Below are 22,320 nucleotides of genomic sequence, written 5' to 3'. Positions count from 1 at the left end.
AATTGGCCCGGTTGCTAGGGAGGGTAGAGTCACATGGGGTAACCTCCTCGTGGTGGTGATTAGTGGTTCTCGCTCTCAATGGGTTGTGTGGTAAGTTGTGCATTGATCGTGGAGAGTAGCATGAGCCTCCACATGCTGTGCGTCTCCGCAGTGTCCTGCACAACGAGTCACATGATAAGATGCGCGGATTGACGGTCTCAGAAGCGAAGGCAACTGAGATTCGTCCTCCGCCACCTGGATTGAGGTGAGTAACCGCGCCACCACGAGGACCTACTAAGTAGTAGGAATTGGGCATCCCAATTAAAAACAAACAACTACAAAATGCATTGTAAAAGCTTTAACCCCGCTAATCGCAGGGTTGGTGGTTCGAATCCCGGCCCACATGACTCCACATGCCGAAGTGTCCTTGGGAAAGACATTGAACCCCAAGTTGCTCCCAATGGCAGGCTAGCACCTTACATAGCAGCTCTGTGGACATTGGTGTGTGAATGGGTGAATGAGTCACAGTGTAAAGCGCTTTGGTAACCGCTAAGGTTAAAAAGGCGCTATATAAGTGCAGACCATTTACCATTTAGGGTAAATATATATATACAGTATGTGTGCTAATGTATTGATGAAATAGTAAATTATATATAAAAAACTTTGCAATTAATTATCTTGCCATCATAAAATGTACATTAAATGATTTTAACTACATTTGTAACTTTGTGCACATCACCCAAAAGCATAAAGAAAAGATAAAGTGCACAGTGTTACAATAAAGTTGTATTTCTTAACACTAGTTCACTACATTAGTTAGCAAACTAACAATGAACAGTACTTTTACAGCACTTCTTATTTTGGGTTAATGCTAATTTCAACATATACATAACATACCTATTTAAAATGAAAAGTTCTGTATATGTATATATTAATACATGAGTATGAACTAACAGTTTTACTTATATTAATAAACATTAACCAAGATGAATTCATGCTTTTGGTACTATACTATACTATATATAGGGTACTACAATGCACTAGGTGCTTCAACAGCACTTCAGAAATGCTTTGAAACATCTGTAATGAGACCTGTTGGAACTTCAGGGATCGTTTTTTAGTATTTCGCTTCTAGGCTCATACTAATGAACTCCCTTCTTTGCCAGCATCTGCTTTAGTGCTTTTACAAAATGGCAAACAAACAAATAAACAAATCTATATTGAACAATTAGCCACTGCAAACACAAGGAACCATACGGTAGCCTGTAACCAAACTGTTGTTGTATCAAATCTCGTTTAAAGTGACGGTGACAATTTCTGCGCCACTAGGGTCAGGAAACCGAATTGCAAAATTGAGTAGTGTGATCTGGTATTCGTCGGACAAATAGATAGCCCCGCCCCCAAACTCACGCCATTGGTTGAGCTAAACAGAATGATATTTTGATAGCGCCACCGAGTTGAGTGAGCGCTTTCACTTTTGGCTTACAGTTGTCTCAGCATGTCTAGCAAAAATACACACATCATCTCCAAGGAATTCCACCTTGATTGAATACAAAAACACGTAATCAGTCAAAAATACTCCAGGGGGTTAGTGTGTCTTTGGCTGATGAGCAAAACATTGCTATTTTGTTCATCTTCCTCCATAAAAGATTCTTGGCTCCTTCTCTAGTTTTAGTTTGCTACGCCTTCATTCAATTTATGTGCCATTTGTATCAGAGCTCTGCCACGGGCAGCGGATGGTCCAATTTATTTCTTTCTCGTTTATTACAAATTTCCATGGCTTTTGGCTGCTCTGATGCAAATAGCGCTTTGATGGGCTCCTGAGGAAAAGTGCTAATGAGTTAGTGTCTGACGAGGAAAGCAGTTAGGCCCAGATCTCCTTTGCCGTTTCTTTGTTTCACAATATCTGTATGAATGAATATTTTTAAAGGTGAAGTCAGATGGCAGCGGCAGTGGTATGTTTATCTTTAGAGAGGCAGGAGTTATGGACAGAGAACACAGCAAATAGCATCAGGTGAAAGGTTCAACCCTCCAGACAAACCCAATGGCATTTGTTGAGATTCACATTGAGCTGCCTGCGAGGTGATATTATCATACAGCAGATGAGACCGCAAGAGGAGAATTAATGAAGGAGAATATAAAAGGAACAAGAGGGATCTGGGTATCTCAGCGAGTATTGACGCTGACCATCACCCCTGGAGTCGTGAGTCGAATCCAGGGCGTGCTGAGTGACTCCAGCCCGGTCTCATAAGCAACCAAATTGGCCCGGTTGCTAGGGTGATTAGATAATCACATGGATGATTGTTGGTGTCAGATGGGCTGGTTTGAGTATTTCTGGGATTTTCACACACAACAGTCTCTAGAATTTACTCCGAATGGTCCCAAAAAACTAAAACATCCAGTGAGCGACAGTTCTGTGGACGGAAACATCTTGTTGATGAGAGAGGATAACAGAGAATGGCCAGACTGGTTTGAACAGACAAAGTCTACAGTAACTCAGATAACCACTCTGTACAATTGTGAATGCTATTCTGTGATTCAGGTTGGCACGAGGGGGGCCTACATAATATAAGATGGGTGATTTTAATGTTGTGGCTGATCAGTATATACACGTTTAGCCTTTATGGTAATCCCATGTAGTAAATAGTGTAGTACTTCTGTAGGTAATATGCTAAATTTGCATGCTAGTTGTAGCCTATGCTATGCTAAGTTAGTAGGCTATCCAGTTAGATTGCATGCTAACTGAAAAAACAAGCTCAGAATGGCAGACAATTACTACTTCTGTACAGATACTCGTATATAGACATGGCAGAAATGGTTGCAGCATTAGTGAGTGGCGTCTTCTTTCCTTTACACAGTGTAAATAACTTCTGTCAAAAGATTGTGAGCAGTGGGTGGCAATACATATCAATATGAGATGAGACGTTGGCTTATGAATTGATGCGCGCACGTTGAGCTTTTGGGTATGATTACAATTCAGGGACAAGGCCAGATTGTGAAATAATTGATTTTGTAGAGACGCCATGCATGATTTCAGCTGATTGGTCTTTGAATATGAGGGCAATAAGCAATTTAATTCTGCCATCTGTCTTGTCAAACTGAGCTTATCAAATTTTGATGATCCTGTTCAATGTACTGCAGATTCGTTGCTTGTGTTTTTCTGGCTTCCGACATCAGTGACTTGTTTTTCATGAGCTCACTTTTAGTTTAGCCTGTCAATCATTTTGGGTGTTTGGCATTGGTGACATTCTATTGGCTGACTTGTCTTTGGTAGGTGGGGTTAAAGTTAGCTGAAATGGCTTACAATGCATTTGACACAAAACCAACCAAACAGTGTTTTCAGACAACATTTCTTTAATACAAAGTCAACATATCTACATACACAGTGGTTTCAAACCAATTATTGTGTCCGTCAGAAGTAACAGTTTGAAAGCGATATCACTTGGCCTTCGTACAAAGAAAAACTATTTTCACATTTGGCTTTTTTCTCTTCTTTTTTTTGTTGGCCATTGTGTTAATACGTTTAATTTTTGTATATTGGTTCTTCATTTTATGTACCCTAATACGTTAACCCCAATGTTTTGTTAGTTTGGTTCCTTTTGTCCGAGGTCCTTACGTTCCATACGTTAGGACAAAACGTTTAGACGTTGTTGAAACTTCCAAGCACCTCTGCCATTGTAGATGACCAGTCCATAACGTCCAATTGCACAAGTGTCCTTTGCTTTCCCAAGGAAAAGTTAGTTAGAAACACACAAAACTCCCAACAGTTTAAAAGGCAGCGCTGGAATTTCCAGATTCCAAGTTCTCTCGGCTCTCTTCCCTCAACAAAATATCCCCGGAGTAAAAACTTCAAAACAAAAGTAGAAACTAAACATGGCATGCATCTGTAAACATCTAGAGCTTTGTAATAACCTACCGATTATGACTTAAAAAGAAAAATGAGATAAAATATGGAACACGGGCAGTGGTGAGTGAGGAGCCTGTTTTATCGTGTTTCTATGCTAGCTAGCTAAGATGTAGTAAAGCCAATCACCAAACACACAACCATTCAAGGCAATTTGTTCCCACGGTTCATATGGCATTTTATAGGCACTGGGCATGCAAGCCCTTGTTTGATCATCCAAATAAAACAACAAAATCACTCGGAATGAGATAAAATGCTAAATCAGCTAGCGAAGTAAGGGGTTGTCTGCTCTAGTCTTGGTAGGGGTAAAAAGAGGGTTATTTTTTTGGGTGAAGCCAGTCATAATTGATGAGAAATCACATTTTAAATGAATAAAATGATGCATATTTTTTGTACTGTTAAGATTGTTTTTATCGTGACATTGTTTTTATGCCACATACGCACATTTTCACTCCATTTCTCATTAGCGTGATGCTAAAAACCTCATGACTCTAAAGTCAAAAAATATATATTAAAATTGTTAAGTATTTATATGCTCCTTTTATGCTGATTTAAACCAAAAAAACAAATCATTGCATTATAGTAATTTTACTGTAGTGAATGATGAAGATGGCTTACAGTAATGAGAATTAGGTGGTAAATGAGCTTTACTTTCATGAAAACAATGCCACAATACAAACAATCTTAATGGTCTTCATTTTCTTGATGCAAAATATCAATTCTATCTTTTTGTCTTTGGGGTTTGGGGTGAAATGTGACCTGGACATGTTTTCGTGAGATTAACCCTTTTAGATTAGATCGCTCCATCCTTTAAATTACAACCAGGGCTGGACTGGTAATCTGGCATACCGGGCATTTTCCCGGTGGGCAGACGCACTTTGGGGTGGATCAGGAGCGGACTGGCCATCGGGAGAACTGAGCGGCTGGTGGGTCGGCCGCGAAATGTGCCCAATGGGCCATGATAAGATAAACAGATGCATAACGGACAACAAAACCCCCCCGCTCAACAAGTTTTGGGCCAGTTGCCATGTAAAATGCCGGGCCGATTTATCTTCCCAGTCCAGCCCTGATTACAACAATGACAAATAAAATCGACGCCCAAAGACTCATGGCAATAGGAGAACTCTAGTTATTCCTCTCACCACTGGGCTTAAGATAAAATGTGGGGAAAAAAACAAAATCAAGAGATAAAAATATGGTAGTGTGAGACAAAGCTTCTTTCAAAACTGTGGAAGGTTTTTCCATTAACAATAACAATTTTTTTTAATCTCAGTTATGTTCAAAGACAAATCTTGTGGGTCAGTTTATACAAATACATATAATATATATATTTGTTTATTTACAGGCCTTATATTCAGGATCATATCTGATATCTAACAAACAACCGAACATTCTGTGGATTGAAAAATGATTTTTTTTCCCCAAAAGACATACAAAAACGTAAATGAAAATGCTATAAAGATGGGCGAAATGAAAGAAAATTCATTTTTTCTTAATTTGCAAGTTAAATGTAGATAATTGTATTTTGTGCATTTCCAATTTGACACATTTAAAAAAAGTAATACTTTAGTTAAAACTAGCACTACCGCTGGATAACAATGGTAATGGAAATCGTAATTTGTTGTGGGGCGACAGGAAGTCGAAGGCTTTTTGACCCTTTGCCTGAAAAATTCTGCATTTCTTAAAATGCATTTCCTCGACTTATATAAATGCATGACTTCATACAAGCGATTCATCGTTTCATGGTGGTATAAACAAAGAAGAGCCCGCTTTAAAAAAAACAAACAAACTAAAAAGGCTATTCATATTACGATTTGGATACATCTTTATATTCTGCATTTAAATATACTGTATATGTGAGGGTGTATGTATACATTCACGTCCCATTCTTTTATGTGTACATACACACAAACACATCTCATGTAACATTTATACAGTGAAAAAATAGAATGTCTTTTAACATAATATGAGCAAAATGAGCATTATTATTTTTTTTGCAGATTAAAAAAATGAGTACAATATCTTTGTAAAAAAAAAAAAATAAGCCAAGAAATCAAATGTCTAAGATAATCAAAATAATACAACATCAATGTATATATTTTTTTCATATGATGTTACAAGAATAAGGCTTTTTTGGAAATACACACGACTCCTTTCATCCTCTCACCAATCAGAACACGTTCAAGCACTCTCAAGCATAGCTAATCAGTGGTGAGGAGACTCCTCCCCCTCATTAGCATAAGCATGAGCGTGTAGAATAGTCCCACCCACAACAACACATTTGAAGATTCAAGTTGGTTGTACAGAAATGTTCATGTCGCAAATGCATCATGATTGCCCGTTTCTTGCCTGTTAGCCAAAATCCGCAGATCTCCCCAAAACAAACCGATCATAAAATATCCAAGGGATGGGTTGATAGCCATGATGATGAAATCCTATTTTGAGAATATTTAACCGTTGGATTTTAACAGGGCAGTAACATGGTATCATTCTTTAGAAGATCGTTGGGGGTGTCAAGAAATGGATGGAAAGGTGGGACCAATACACAGGCTCACACTTTCATTCACTCACGTCATATCCTTTCCATTAGATTGAAATCTTCACATGTACACATACAGCATAATGGAGCGAAAGCAGCATGTTTGGTTTAGAGAGTGAAACAAAATGAAAAAACAGTTGTAAGACAAAAAAAAAATCACTTGAAAAGATGGCAATGAACATTGGTCACTGGGGATGCCAAAGTACCAAAAGAAAGAAGTACCCACAAATCCTTAATCTGGTGGCAATTGTGCCAAATCCACGGTGCATGCCAACGGAGAAACCAGTCCAAATGTAACAGTTGAAGTCGCCAAAGAAACTCGAGAGTTTGTTGGTGGTTCCTCTGGTCCAAATCTGCAGGTAACAACAGATGTTTCTTGCCTAAGTTCATGCTCCCATTGGCCAACAGGAGGATGGTGCTATTCTGCCAGAAACCTTTGCTAGGATGTCTTCAAAATCACAGACTATCTGTCTGCACCTGCAAGGGAAACTGATGCGGTAAGTGGTCCAATTTAAATGGTACGCAACCATTTCCTTGAACGCCCCAATGCCTTGATTGGTTCTCTCTCATTGGGGATTCTTGTCAGCTCCAGTGGTTTCGAGTGGAGAGTTACTTCTTCAAGTGGATGAACGGTTTGCCTTGAATGGCTTCTTAAGTGGCTCCCAATTTTGTCTGGATCGCAACATGTCACTAGGAGAGGCTTAGGAAATAACCCAAGACATGAGCAGCACAAGAAGTCTTTTACAACTTGTTTCTACCCATGCCCCAACTTCTCCAAAGATGGCTGCTTGAGTAGACTCTCCAAGACGTCAAAGAGGTCCACAGTTAGACTTACAGATATCCTTTCATTGGAAACGTTGGTGAAGATTTGGAAACTGCGCATCTGCTTATTTCCATCCTGGCAAACGAGGAAGGATTAGCAATTCAACCAACCAACCGGAAGGTCAAGCAATTACCCAACCAGTTTCAGCTGCTAACATCTATAAATTTTGTTTAATTGTGGACAAGTTTTAACTCCTGCATTTGGCCAATGAGTTTTCCTTCATTTTACTGTTTGTTTTGTAATATTCATAGAGTAAGTTTGGAAAGAAACAACATATGTCCTCAACATCAGAACACTTGAGGTAAGGTTAGTGGTCCGACACCTAGATCATTCCCACCCTGCAGCCAGAGCCAATATGTTTGTTTCCTCCTCACAAATTTGGGATGTAGAGGGATTTGTTTCTAGTGGGATCCTTTTGCGTGCTTTTCTAGTGTTGCTGTCCAATTGGAATTACTCACAATGCCATTTTGACTGGTTCCAAAAAGACGATTTTTTGAATAGGTCCTGTTGTTAAACTTGTCTTTATTCGAATTTTGAATAGTTGTCATTGTTTCATTTTTTTCAAGCAAGTTTCTATGGCTCAGGAGGCTGTGGGGGGATGAGGGTTGTGGGGTAAGGGCAACAAAATGGCTTTTTACGTTGCATAGTGATCAAAACTTCCAAGGTACTCCAGAGCCGCCTGGTAGCAAAACTGATACTCATCCTGTTGAAGTAAAAACAAAGGGTTGTAAGTGTACTCGCACATTATTTTAAGAAGATTGCAATTGCAATACTAATACTTGGTACCATTGTATTTCCATGGTTTTTGGTCATGGTAATACCAAGGTATACCTTGGAGAACCTTGAAGCAAATACTATTACACTGTATATGAAGTTGGCATTCAATCAGATTCATGGTAAATAGCAGTTCCTGATACCATCTAAACAGCATGGTACCACAACAGTACTTTTTGGAAGGTGATGCCAATATATTGGTACTGTGAATCAGACAGGGACGGATTACCGACCGGGCCAATGGGGCCAGTGCCCAGGGGCCCGTGACTACCAGGGAGCCCTTGAATGCCCGGGGGTTCCCTTGGCTTTAAGGCTGTGCGATCTAGTTTGGTGATCCCCTTTGCAAGTCATAATCCGTCCCTGGATTCAGACTATTATCAAAAAAGGTTTCCAAAAAGGAAAATGTCATTGTTGACCACCAGAAATTGTTTCCATCAAATCATCAACCAGGCAGACATTAAAAACAATTCTAGCTTTATCAAGCAGTTAAAAGAATTAACTCAGACTCTTACCTCTGTTTGTACCATTGCTGGTCGTTGCGTTCGCAGCATTTTGACCGTCTGAAAGATGTCTACCACTCCTTCATAGCGCATCCTCTCTAGCACGATGCTTAGTGTGATGAAGACGCCAGTTCGCCCCACACCAGCACTACAATGAGGAAGATAGCAGCTTAGAATCAAAGAGCACTCTATACAATGAATGGGCCCAAGAATGGGCAGTATATGCGACTGTGAATTCACAGTACAGCGAAACAGGTGGCAATTATGTTAGCATAACAGCTAAAATCTTTCTGACAGCTGGTAATATATACAGGGTAGCTATGTTTGGAATGGAATAATAGTGTACAGCTTACTATTTTTTCAACAGTCTGTGAAACAATACAATATTCAATGCATTGTTGTCACATTTGATTGCATTTTTAATTCAGTGAGAGGATCCAATTAAATAAGTTTATTTACCATTATTAAATGGATGGTTATGTTGACCACATGACATTGTGGGATACTGTATACATATTGGCTACTACTTCTTTCAAAAATAGTAGGTAGTATTCCATTCCAAAAATACCCCACACACAAACGCACACATGCTAAGCTTGTCTCGCTTTGACAGTGCCTGAAATAGGAGGAATTTTAAGTATGATTCTTCAAGGCTCCCTTCATAAGCTGCTTTGGAACTGAGCGATTTCACCAACCGAACAATAATTGAAATGACAACAAGCTTATTTTTTCCTTTTGCCTTGCAAGATTGAAAGGGACGTAGGGAGGGAGGTGACACTAAAATGTATTAATGGTCATGGGTCAACTACTGAGGTCTCTGATTGATTCAAGCACTGTTACAATGATGCAACTTTGTCAAAGTAGTTCAAAACCTTATGGGCTCCAATGAATAACCAGTTTGTGCCCTCAAGTCAGTGAATGTCAGAAGACTAAACGTTTTTGACAGTTCTGTTATTCATGTTGCCAAAATCTCCCGTTTGCAAGAGAAAAAGAGGGGAAGAAAGAAAGAAATGCTTTTTCGTGGCAGCTGGTTGCAGCCCGTCGCTTAGCTTTTAGACTTCACTGAAGCGCTGGTTAAATAGATAGACTTTCAAATCTGACAGGCATGAAGATGCATTGAATGAGCAGATTTACACTTCCATTCAGTGTACTTAATCATGAAATTAATGACAAAACCATGTGGCTTTATTAGATAGCAAATCTGGAGGAGAGATTGAGAGGAGAGGCAGAAGATCAAAAGAATAGTTCACCCAAAAATGAAAATTCTGCCATTACTTGAACACCTTAGCCATATGGGGCACACCATCTTTCTTATGTGGAACACAGAAGGAGAATTTTTGAAGATTCTTTACAGCACTTGCTGTCTGTCTGTCTGTCTGTCTGTCTGTCTGTCCGTCCGTCCATCCATCCATCCACCCACCAATCCATCCATCCATCCACTAATCCACCAATCCATCCATCCATCCATCCACCAATCCATCCATCAACTAATCCACCAATCCATCCATACATCCATCCATCCACTAATCCATCCATCCATCCACCAATCCACCAATCCAGCCATCCATCCACTAATCCACCAATCCATCCATCCATCCATCCATCCATCCATCCAACCATCCATCCACTAATCCACCAATCCATCCTCCCTCCATCCATCCACTAATCCATCCATCCATCCACTAATCCATCCATCCACTAATCCATCCAATCCATCCATCCATCCATCCATCATCCAACAATCCATCCATCCATCCACCAATCCATCCATCCATCCATCCATCCATCCTCCCTCCATCCATCCACTAATCCATCCATCCATCCACTAATCCATCCATCCACTAATCCATCCATCCATCCACCAATCCATCCATCCATCCATCCACTAATCCATCCATTCATCCATCCATCCATCCATCATCCAACAATCCATCCATCCACCCACCAATCCATCCATCCATCCATCCACTAATCCACCAATCCATCCATCCATCCATCCACCAATCCACCAATCCATCCATCAACTAATCCACCAATCCATCCATACATCCATCCATCCATCCATCCACTAATCCATCCATCCACCAATCCACCAATCCAGCCATCCATCCACTAATCCACCAATCCATCCATCCATCCACCAATCCATCCATCCATCCATCCAACCATCCATCCACTAATCCACCAATCCATCCATCCATCCATCCATCCTCCCTCCATCCATCCACTAATCCATCCATCCATCCACTAATCCATCCATCCACTAATCCATCCATCCATCCACCAATCCATCCATCCATCCATCCATCCATCCATCCATCCATCATCAAACAATCCATCCATCCATCCACCAATCCATCCATCCATCCATCCATCCATCCTCCCTCCATCCATCCACTAATCCATCCATCCATCCACTAATCCATCCATCCATCCACCAATCCATCCATCCATCCATCCACTAATCCATCCATTCATCCATCCATCATCCAACAATCCATCCATCCATCCACCAATCCATCCATCCATCCATCCATCCATCCATCCATCCATCCATCCTCCATCCATCCACCAATCCATCCATCCATCCATCCATCCATCCATCCATCCATCCACCAATCCACCAATCCACCAATCCATCCATCCATCCATCCATCCATCCATCCATCCATCCATCCAATGAATTTATATTATCTTAACAATTGATTTGATCTTAATAATGACCTGAAGGGACAATATAGTATCAATCCTTCCTTGCATTGTCCATCAGGTTTGGTTTGCTTAAGAAATTATTTCATGTAATAAGTAAAATAATTGCTCTTCAGACAGATTAATGAGCAAAATAATCTAGAAAATTACAATCTAGAAAACGTCATTGATAATGATAATTATTGGAGTACATATTTCCTCATACAGCAGTCCAGAAACATTTGACTTGTGTTCTTTTTAACAACGTCTGTACGCCAGTATTGGCAGAGGCAGGAAACAGACGATCTGTAGCCATTAAGCAAACGGGACCCAGTGCTCGGCGCTCTCTCTGATTATTTATGTGGGGCTGGAGGACGTCTTCTTTAGAAGAGTAACGATTTGCTTGTTAAATGGTGGCCATACTGGAGAACAATTTAGTTGCTGGTCATAATTGTAAATGAGGAATGGCGTCCCATCGCGACGTAATGGAGCCGCATGTATCATTTCTGATGATCGTAAGATAAGGCGAGGAGAAAGGGTGTGTGTGTGTGTGTGTGTCTGTGTTCTAGTTTGTGTATTTATGATAAAAGGACCTCTGTCCCACTTGTCTGGCCACCATACGTCATTTGTGGTGTGCACTAGCTTGAATTTAAAGGGATAGTTCACCCCAAAATACCTTTTTATCCCATTATCTACTTCATGATATTTGGCAAGACAAAAGCTTTGTTGGGGAGTAAAAAGAAGCTGAAAGAAGCAATGCTACCAACTTAATTACAATTTTAATGTAGCGTGACAGTAGCTCAGATAAAGTCACAATAGTGTAGCTTTTGCAGTAACAACGAGTAGTGCTGTAGCTTCACAAAATACTACATATATTGCGAACGCAGCACGCAAGCCAAGGGAATCAAACACGCTTTACCTAAACCGTCCTTTCTCTAATATTTAGGTAACTGCTGTTGTTTAACACTCTATTTCGACTAAAATAGTGTTTTCTGGTTTTATTATCTCTTATTTAGTCTTTATATTAGAGGTCGATCAATAGTGGATTTTGATGATAACGATAACTAAGGTGGTGGGAAAGTCAGATAACTTTCTAGCCAATCATTTTCTAAAATTGATTTATAGAATGTCGAAAATTATATATTTCTTTTCCTCTACTATGACATGCACCGACGAAGAGTCATAAATGAATAAAATCCCAGATGCAGTGTATTGCTCAACCAAAATCCCCAAAATAACTAGAAGAAATTACGATTTGGGGCATAACACGGGACTTTTAAGTGTAAACAACTCCGAAACACACTGGGGACGCTTATTAGCTTCCCCAACACTGGACAAATGAGCAGCATGGATATTCTGCTAAATATGTGTTTAGAATGACATGAGTGTGTGAATATCGTTAATTAAACATTTTGGGTAAACTATTCCTTTAATGACCCTACGTAATCAATTGACGAGTGCTGCATTCTTGTCCTTACCTGCAGTGGACAGAAATAGGCCCGTCCTGCCCAAACTGCTCCTTGGTTTTATGCACCTGCCCAATAAAATCTATGAAGCCCTCTCCAGACTTGGGCACACCTTGTTCCGGCCAATCGGTGAACTGGAATTGGCGTACAGTCCTGGATTGGCCATCCTGTGAGCGAGAAAGCAAACAAAAAACTAAGATAAACATCAACAGGAGCTTATATCAATCACCCTCTATCAGGGCTTCAATTGGTTCTTTTATTCCGACACAATCCCTTATTTCACGGAACAAGATCTTCGCTCGGATCAGTCTATAAATGACTTTATCCAGTCGGAACGCTGACAACCACAACAGAGCCCTACCATCTTGATAGTGGATTTCTCGAGGGAGACTACAGCAAACATCTACTGCTCAAATCTGAGAAAACTCTAAACCCTTATGTCTTTTGTCATTGTTTATTTCCAGCTCTTTTTTTCCAGTGGAATAACTCTCGGTTAAGAGAAATCGATGGTGCATCTGCCGTGACGAGCGTCGTCTTGTGCTAAATGGAGTGATCCGGGCAGGTGATCGATGGCTTGACTCTGGGTTTGGAGAACCCTGTGGCTTTGGCACTGATGGATGAGTGGAGACTACACTCCTCCACCACGCCCCCCACCCCATCGTAGGACAGGATAAGAGAGAGAAAGGCTGAAGAAGCAAAGACGCCCAACCAAGGCTGATGCCCATTTTGAGAGCGAGAGAAAGAAAATAATCAAAGGAAAGCTCAGGCAGGAGGCGGCACAATTAAATCTGGTTGGGTTTGCGTAAGGGGGGCGTAAATATTCTCTCAGGCCTGCATATTGAGTCTATAAGTCAGGGGTCGGGAACATTTTTTCACTAAGGAGCCAATTTTTGAATTTTTAGTTAGATAGAGCCATACCACAAATGAAAATGTTTCTTTTTTTAATATACTCAACCTGCAGAGTTGCGTTGTAAAATTTGTAAAAGGAAACCAAAACAGTGTCATTGACTTCAAGCTTTGCAAACGCACCAACACTTGCTGTTGGAAAAGTATCTCTAGAAAGTTTTAAACGATCATGTGTTGGTGAATGTTGAGAGACCCGGCGAGCCACCTGATTTTTAACAAAGCGCCACTTTTGGCTCGCGAGTCATAGGTGCTGACCCCTGCTATAAGTGATGCAGGCGGATCAAACCTAATCACACTACAACTAATGGCTTTTTGGATCACACACACTAAAAGTGTGGTCAAAATCATGCTCATCTTATTTAGGGTGGGGCAATATATTGAAAGATTTATTTTGTAATCATTTTGCTGGCGATATTAAGCAATATCACAAGTATTTTCAGGTGTTTTTCATTTCCTAAAGACTACGTAATTAGGCTTATTCTTCAATCTGTCCCTGTTTTGTGAGCTTTAAGATCATTAAGATGATTTCAAAGCATTTTCCGAAGAAAGTTACGTTTCAACTCTATCAACGTTGAAGTATGCATTACTAGTAGCATTTTTTATGCATTAAAATGTTTAAATAAATTATATCTAGGTAAATATTTGACTAGTATTGTTATATCGGTGCATATAAAAACATTACAGTGAAAGAACAGTGTGGGAAACATGCCTTAATTATTTTACCAAGGTTTTAGTCTATTTTACTTCTCATGTTAAACATTATTATTATTATTATTTTTTATTTTCACCCCTTTTCTTCCCAATTTGTAACGCCAATTCCCAATGTGCTCGAAGTCCTCATGGTGGCGTAGTGACTCGCCTCAATCCGGGAGGCAGAGGACGAATCTCAGTTGCCTCCGCATCTGAGACCGTCAATCCACGCATATTATCTTATGACTTGTTGAGCGCATTACCACAGAGACCTAGTGTGTGTGGAGGCTTCACGCTATTCTCCACGGCATCCATGCACAACTCACCACGTGCCCCACTGAGAGTGAGAACCACATTATAGCGACCATGAGGAGGTTACCCCATGTGACTCTACCCTTCCAAGCAACCGGGCCAATTTGGTTGCTTAGGAAGCCTGACTGGAGTCACTCAGCACGCCCTGGATTCAAACTCATGACTCCAGGTGTGGTAGTCAGCGTCAATACTCGCTGAGCTACCCAGACCCCCCAAACATGATTATTATGAACATAATTTGAATGTTAGCGGTATATTTGTGATGAATTAGCTGGCGATTTAAAATTAAGCAACACTGAATATTGCAATGATTTTAATGCATTTTTTATTACCTAAAGACCGTGATTAAAATCAAGGTGCAATATCTCATGTTTTTCGAGTTTGAAGCGTTCAGTATCTTCATCAATAGTTAACGCGTTAAGTTCGATTAGTTTGCGTGAATAATTTCAAATAATTTTTTTCAATAAATGCTGGTTCAGCTATTAGTTTGTGGCATATTAGTTGCAATATTTTCCGATCTTACCCTGTCTTGCGATTTAGCGGAGTTATAGTTGGTGAGTTTGATTTTGTTTCCGTGAATCAGTTGCAATAATTTATTTCAACAAATTACTTCACTCTAATTCAACGAGTAGTTTGCAGCATAATTGGTACCATTTATTATGTATTAAAAAGAACATCTTGGTAAATATTGCTGTTTATTACTCTGTACGTTTATATTGGTGCATATAAATATGCATAAATCCATTAAGACTGTAGGAAAATGTGACTTGATAATTTTATTAACTAAAGAAATCAGCCTTTAAATGGTAAATGGTCTGCACTTATATAGCGCCTTTTTAAGCCTTAACGGTATTCAAAGCGCTTTACACTGTGAAGTGCTCATTCACCCATTCACACACACATTCATACACCAATGGCAGCAGAGCTGCTATGCAAGGTGCTAGCCTGCCATTGGGAGCAACTTGGGGTTCAGTGTCTTGCCCAAGGACACTTCAGCATGTGGAGTCATGTGGGCCGGGATTCGAACCACCAACCCTGCGATTAGTGTCCGACCCGCTCTACCACCTGAGCCACAGCCGCCCCCCTTTAACCATTTTAGACCAAATACATAAACAATGAGGTGAATATCAAATAAAAATAAGAGACTTACTTGCCATATCGTGCAGGTCTAACCCTTTTTATGGAAGTGCTAGTTTGCAATCATGCAACATCATTACTCTGCTTTAAAAGAAATGGAACAAGCAAGCCTTTGCTTTTGCCATTGAATAAGAAGGGTGAAATAAAAGCGAGAAAGAAACGTAAAGAGGCGGCAAAAAGCACACACCTTAAAGGCCGAGCGATGAGTGTTGAATTCTGTGATTAAATAGGTAACTTGATCGCTGCCAAACTAAACTCTGCTTTGCAGCTGGCCTCCTCTTTTTCCCCTCCCTCAGCTCCCATCCATCCATTCAAGCCCTGCCTCCTCCAGTCCTCTCTGATTAAAGTTCTCTTTGATTCTGTGGGCTGCATGCTACAGTCTGATTACTGGAGAGCCCTGCCTGGATGATTCAATCACAATTAAAGTGCTTGGCTGAAGTGAGCGAGGCTCAGGATGCTCAACTGTTCGCCGGGCTGTCCGTTTGCGTTTGTGCATACGGTGACAGTCAGAGGGCAGAAGAGGTGTTGCGCTTTAACAGTTTTTGGAAGGGCCACTTGACTGATGAGAGTTTGAGTCATTAAATAAGATGTTCTTCTAACCATTTGCTCATTTGATGGAGTGATCAACCATTTCTAGAAGAAGACCTACTGCTGAGACGCAAGGGTAGGCCAAGACAGAATCTAGAAAGACTTATACATATGGTAATCATTAAGTACCATTGTAGAGTATATATATATTAAAGTACCGTGGTATTACCATTTCTTTGGACCTGCATAATGGTATGAAGATATTCTTTGAAGTACCTTTGAGTACACCACGTAAAGATCACATCAAAGTAATATGAGCATGGTTATCATATGGTGCACTGGAATACTGTATATAAAAGTATACTACCTAATACCATCACTAGACCGGAGTACTCTTTTCTAAGGGTTTCAGGACTCACCCGAGCATCAGTCACTTTAAACTCTCTGAGGATATACTGTGGCATGTTGTACTCCGCCATGGGGTCCACCACAAAGTACTGATATCTAGCAGAACGCTCTGCGGGCCAGTACTGATGACACTTTTCCTGTGGGAACACAAACATTTAATGAATTAGAACCCGTTATCTGCAACACGTCCCTGTGACGACGAAGTCATGTGTTGTTCATTTCGAGCAATAGAAATACTCACTCGGCCCATTTCTCTCAGTTTGGTGAGCATCACCACGATTGTGGAGTTGTTCTCCCACATCATTCTCCAGAAGTCCTCGGTGGTTTCTGCTAATGGGCCTTGTGTGGCAATATAAGCCTTCTGTTGTCTGTTGGAAAGAGTTTGAATACTTGAAGCCGCTTTAAGCGATCTCAATGAAAGTTGTTCATGTTAAATACGAGTAGAGTGGAGAGTAGAGCCAAGAAGAGCTTGTTAGTTGTACCTGTATCCATCGATGAAGCTGGCATTGATGTAGTCGGATCCCTCCAGGCCTCTGATTGGCTGCAGGCAGACTCGAGTGGTCTCGTACGGCATGATGTTGACCAGGCGGTTTTTAAACTTGTTACATGGCAGATTGGCACTTATAAATCTAGACGTGTGAGCTTTAGAGTTCGCCAAATGCTGTGGATAAAGAAATGACACAAGAAAATTAGTACATTTAACAGAGCGACATTGTGTCATTACAGGCTTAAACCAGCCTTAGATGGTTTGTTGGTCTTAGTTGGTCTCCTTGGCAGGTCTATTGGCTAGTTTTAGAGGGGTTTTGGTCACTTGTCAGCTGGTCAGGCTGTTAAGACTATCTCGCCGATTAGCTAAACCAGCTGAAAAAGCTAAGCTAGGATGGGAGACCATCTTAAACCAACTAAAACCAAAACCAAAACAGTTTAGCCTGGTTTAAGCAGCAGGGGCAAACAGATAAAACGACTTGAAATAAATAATTTTCTTCCAAATTAGGCAGGTCTCTTTCTGGTTTCCGTCCATATCGGCGAGATCAATTTCAAACGATACGGCATTTTGTTGGTTGCTTGGCTTCTATTTCAGTTGTGTTGCACTGTGTAGCTCTGCCCACAGTAGAGTCTCATTGGTCCATATTCAGACTCCACAAAGCCATATATTAAACATCAAACCTGTTCTTACCAGAAGAGATGTTGTCGCTTTGAATAGCATTTTCGCTTTTAATGAGAACTGAACAAAATACTAGAATTGCTAAAAACTCCAAAATCGATTTGCCAGTATAATTCGCCATGCACACCTAAACCGTTAAAAATGACTGCTTAAATGCAACTTATTTGCAATCTTTTCATCAATTCAGCATCACATTTACAAAGATTCTGGTATGTAGGATAATAGTAGCTGGAAGGAAATCTCAAACAGCCATTTAGCCATTTTAAACTTTTATTTTTGGATTGATGCTTCCATTTTTTCCACTCCACCTGTTCGTTGCAGAGTGTTTGTAAATGGGCTCGACTTGGTGACCCAGTTTACATTTACTCGCAGGAAACCTGTCAACACTTGTTGTTGTTGTAATTACTAAAATCTGTCAATCATCTATCTGGTGGCATGAAACACTACTTTGAAAACAACCAAAAAGTCACAAAGAACTTGATGCCAATTGCCGAAATGGTTCACTGTCATTTTAGGGCGCTTTTATTTATATTGTTACAAGAAACCAGCGTGTAATTCGACCGTTCCGCATGCACACATTCACATGGCCTGCATACTCTAGAGTCATGATCCAAATTAGGGCTTGTAACCATCAATTACCATCAACAGCACCACAGTAGCCAAGGTTTTCGTCTCTTTCTAGGTCACTTGTCTAAAAGGATTGCCTCCATTCACTGGACAGGCCTGGAACATCCAGAGACTGTGCTACACTCTGCTCTATTCAGCCAGGTAATGCTTCTTCTCAATTGAAAATCCATTCAGTTCCAGCTCCAGGCCTAGTCTCCCGTGCTTTTTTAGGAGTCAGCCAGTGGCTGTTTGTCCCTCCTTTCAGTCTTTGAGTAGTTTTTAAAGAGGCACCTGGAAGGGCATGAGATATTCCGGTGGGGAGCGCCAGTCATTATCTGTACTGTTGAGATAATAAGAAACTCACATGCTTGCACGTACACCACATTGGCTGGCAGGTGTAGCGGGTTGGGGCATCCACAAAGGTTGAATTTCACAGTGGTTCATGACATGGTCAGTCCTCAACCCTCTTATCGTATAATCTAAAATAATTTCCCAAACTGGGCTCATTAGATGCCTGTCATAGGTCAACAAAAACGTTTGAACTGGATATGAGTGCACAAGTTTTGGCCCCATGATACTCCACATTGGGAAATATACTCAATAAAGCACATAACCGGTAATCAGAAGGTTGCTGGTCCGATCCCCACAGTCACCACCATTGTGTCCTTGAGCAAGGCACTTAACTCCAGGTTGCTCCGGGGGGGATTGTCCCTGTAATAAGGGCTCTGTAAGTCAAATGCATAAATGTAAATGTAGTGGCTTTGGGAAAGGAAATTCCACCTTTCAAAAGAGCCAATTGCCTTTTTGGTAGAGACATCATCGATTGGTTTTTCCCCCTCTAGAACACATACGCATGAGCTAGTCCAGCCTGAGAAATGGAGTCTTAAAACGTGAAGTTGCAACATCATTGATGACAAATCTGATTGCATATTTGAAATGTGATATTTAAATATTTTAAATATCACAGAGAGTTGGAGATTTTGGTCTTTCACCATGCAAGCATATAGCAAACCGCTTGCCTGGGGTGTTACCAAGATGGCTGCCGAGAACTGACTTCGGGACTACTTTGTTCCACAAGCGAGAGAAAGACAGAGAAAGAGTGAGGGAGCTTGCAAGAGCAATAAATAAATAAATAAATAAATAAACACCCAGGAGAATTATATCTTTAAGCCCAGAAAGCCAGTGTTTGAATACACAAGTCCCACAGTCCCTCTCTTCTCATTACCGAACACATCCGTTCTCCTCAACATCCGTCTTCGGGTGTTAATTACCCTTCCCACAATCCATCTCTGCTTGCCATCAGCTCTGTGCCAATTTTAAGTCACTTCCGTCACAACTCGAGCTAGAGTTTCACATCTGAATCCACTGAAACAAAACACGCTCCAAAGAGACGTAGATCATTATTAGCTGTTCTGCACGCTCTGGATGCACCTCTGCGTTGTGACACGTCTTTAAAAACAACAATAAATGATTATATGGTGTGTTCCACTGTCTTGCATCCTCCAGATCAACAGTTCTGTAAGATTCACGTGCGTTGAGATGTAATTAGAGGTGTGAACTCCTCTTGCGAGGAGTTCTTCAGATGCCGAGACGTGACATTTAACTGTCAAGCTTACGAAAATGGCTATATGCACAAAATAAGTTTTTCTGTCATGTTGCCCCTGCTGCTTAAACCAGCCTAAACTGTTTTGGTTTTGGTTTTATCTGGTTTAAGATGGTCTCCCAACCTAGCTTAGCTTTTTCAGCTGGTTTTGCTAATCAGCCAGATAGTCTTAACAGCCTGACCAGCTGACAAGTGACCAAAACCCCTTTAAAACTAGCCAATAGACCCGCCAAGGAGACCAACTAAGACCAACAAACCATCTAAGGCTGGTTTAAGCTGTTTTTTTTTCAACAGGGCCTACTTCTTTAAAGGTAAAGTATCATTTAGAGTCTTAAACTTTTATACATTGATAATGAAATTCTGCAAAATATTTTTTTTTTTGCCAATTTGGATGGGTAGTTCTTGACATTTGGTACCTTAAACTCCAGCTCCATGCCGCTGACATGCTCTCCGGCCTCCACCTGAGCAAGCTTCTGGATGTAGGAGAAGAGGCTTCGCGCCGCCACCTCCGTGTTGCCGCAGGCAACGGCCTCCAGCAGGGCATCGTGGATGAAGCTGTACTGATCTTCTGTCTGCACCATGTAGTTCCTCTGTGAGCGCATGAGTGTCACATGACCATAGATGTCCACCGTCTTCTCGTGTTTTATGCGTTCCAACATAGCGTCAATCACAATGAAGCAGCCTGTACGACCAACACCAGCACTGAAAACACAATTCCCTTTGGTCAGACAGGTAAAACACCATCATGCCAATACGTTTTTCCCCAAAAGACAGATGGAGAGAGAAATAGCCAAAAATTCATCAAAAATGTTTTAGAATTAACTTCAATAAAACTGAAAAAAGCACATACATTTTAAACATATTTACATAAACATATAATGCATTTAAATATACATTTTAAAACTTATTAAAATATATATATATATATATATAACTTAAATTAATAAAATAAAATGTATACATTTTATTTAAATGAATACAATATTTATAACACCAATTTATATATACGAATAATATTTGATACTACAAACGTGATTAATTTATTAATAAAAAAATATTAAAATGATGAAAAAATTTAAACGCTGTACATAAATGTACCTAATATAAATATGTACAATGTAAAAAAACGAAAACTATCACATAAAATAAAAAATACAATTAATAATGTTTATTAAGTTTATAGAGATTCAGCTGATGAAACGGTTGGCGTATAAGCACAGTTGGACTTTTAGACTGTCCTGAGCTTAAACATTCTTCAGGCCCATGAGAACTGGAACCAGGGGTTCTGACCTGCAGTGGGCGATGATGGGGCCGGCATCGGGTGGGTTGCAAGTCTTCACCCTCCTGAGGAAGGCCAGGAATGGGGTGGGGTACTCTGGAACGCCGTGGTCTGGCCAGGCGGTGAACTGGAACTGTCGCACCTCTCGCTTTTCACTGGATCCGTTCTGAGAAAACGATGAACGGCAGGTTAGGATGACCGAAAGCTTATACATAAATTATAAAGCACCATAACTTTAGATTTTACTTTGCTTTGCTGGTAGAAACTATGCAAGAATCATATGAAGCAAGTTTGAAGCGTTTATGTGGTGTAGTGGTTAATAGTCAAAGCTTGGAGCCAGAAGGTTGTTGGTTCGGATCCCACAAGTTACAGGCCATGTAAACCACTGTACCCTTGAGCAAGACACTTAACTAAAACAAGCTGACGATGACGGTCACAAACACAGCAAATAACAAAACAACTCTGCCTTGACGCTAGTAAGAGAGCCAGGGATGTGTCTGCCGCATGGAACATTTCAGTGAAAAAAGACTCCTCACAATGTCCTGTTAGTTTTAGCTTCTAGTTTTATTCCTCATCCTGGACGTCTTTAAAAGGAGGTTTTGCATTTCAATGTGGCTGCTTTTCCGACAGAGACTTCCTTTGAATAAATGAATAAATAAACAACGTAATTAAGAGCAAAACTGGCCCAGTTTTCTGGATATTTCTCTGGCTGTCTTTGGCAGGAGGTGTTCTCTGCAGTGGAGGGGCTTGTGCAGGATTGTTTTTAAGAATTCATGACTTTGAGGACGCTGTGTGTGCACTGCAGGATATGTGTACTCATAAATACACCTTGCCGTTCCAGCTAGTGTGTATTTGTGTGTAAAAGTCTGTGTAGGTTTCAAAACTGACTTTTCACCCTTGTAATACGATACACTGTGCACTCCTAAAATGAGAAGTGTGCACATTGTTTGTCAGTGTTAATAAATAAACCCCCCAAAAAGGCATTACTTCTGTGAAAACAGGTAAAACACGAG

The 22,320-nt window shown here is 40.5% G+C and overlaps 1 protein-coding gene across 1 annotated transcript in view; it reads right to left on the bottom strand.

Annotated features, from left to right (window-relative positions):
• Positions 1-3,315: 3,315 nt before the first annotated feature.
• LOC127639434 (receptor-type tyrosine-protein phosphatase S-like) overlaps positions 3,316-22,320 on the bottom strand; it is a 191,540-nt gene continuing 172,535 nt past the window's right edge. The window contains exons 29-36 of the mRNA XM_052121448.1: positions 21,319-21,473; positions 20,445-20,730; positions 17,137-17,315; positions 16,896-17,022; positions 16,666-16,791; positions 12,686-12,840; positions 8,532-8,667; positions 3,316-7,948 (exon numbers count right to left, since the gene is read on the bottom strand). Of these exons, the coding sequence (XP_051977408.1) occupies positions 7,880-7,948; positions 8,532-8,667; positions 12,686-12,840; positions 16,666-16,791; positions 16,896-17,022; positions 17,137-17,315; positions 20,445-20,730; positions 21,319-21,473 (1,233 nt within the window). The 3' untranslated portion in view covers positions 3,316-7,879. The remainder of the gene's footprint in view (positions 7,949-8,531; positions 8,668-12,685; positions 12,841-16,665; positions 16,792-16,895; positions 17,023-17,136; positions 17,316-20,444; positions 20,731-21,318; positions 21,474-22,320) is intronic.

The sequence above is a fragment of the Xyrauchen texanus genome, chromosome 48 (assembly GCF_025860055.1).
Source record: "Xyrauchen texanus isolate HMW12.3.18 chromosome 48, RBS_HiC_50CHRs, whole genome shotgun sequence".
Taxonomy (NCBI): domain Eukaryota; kingdom Metazoa; phylum Chordata; class Actinopteri; order Cypriniformes; family Catostomidae; genus Xyrauchen; species Xyrauchen texanus.
Note: the sequence above shows the minus strand (reverse complement) of the source record. Positions and strands in the feature narration are given on the sequence as shown.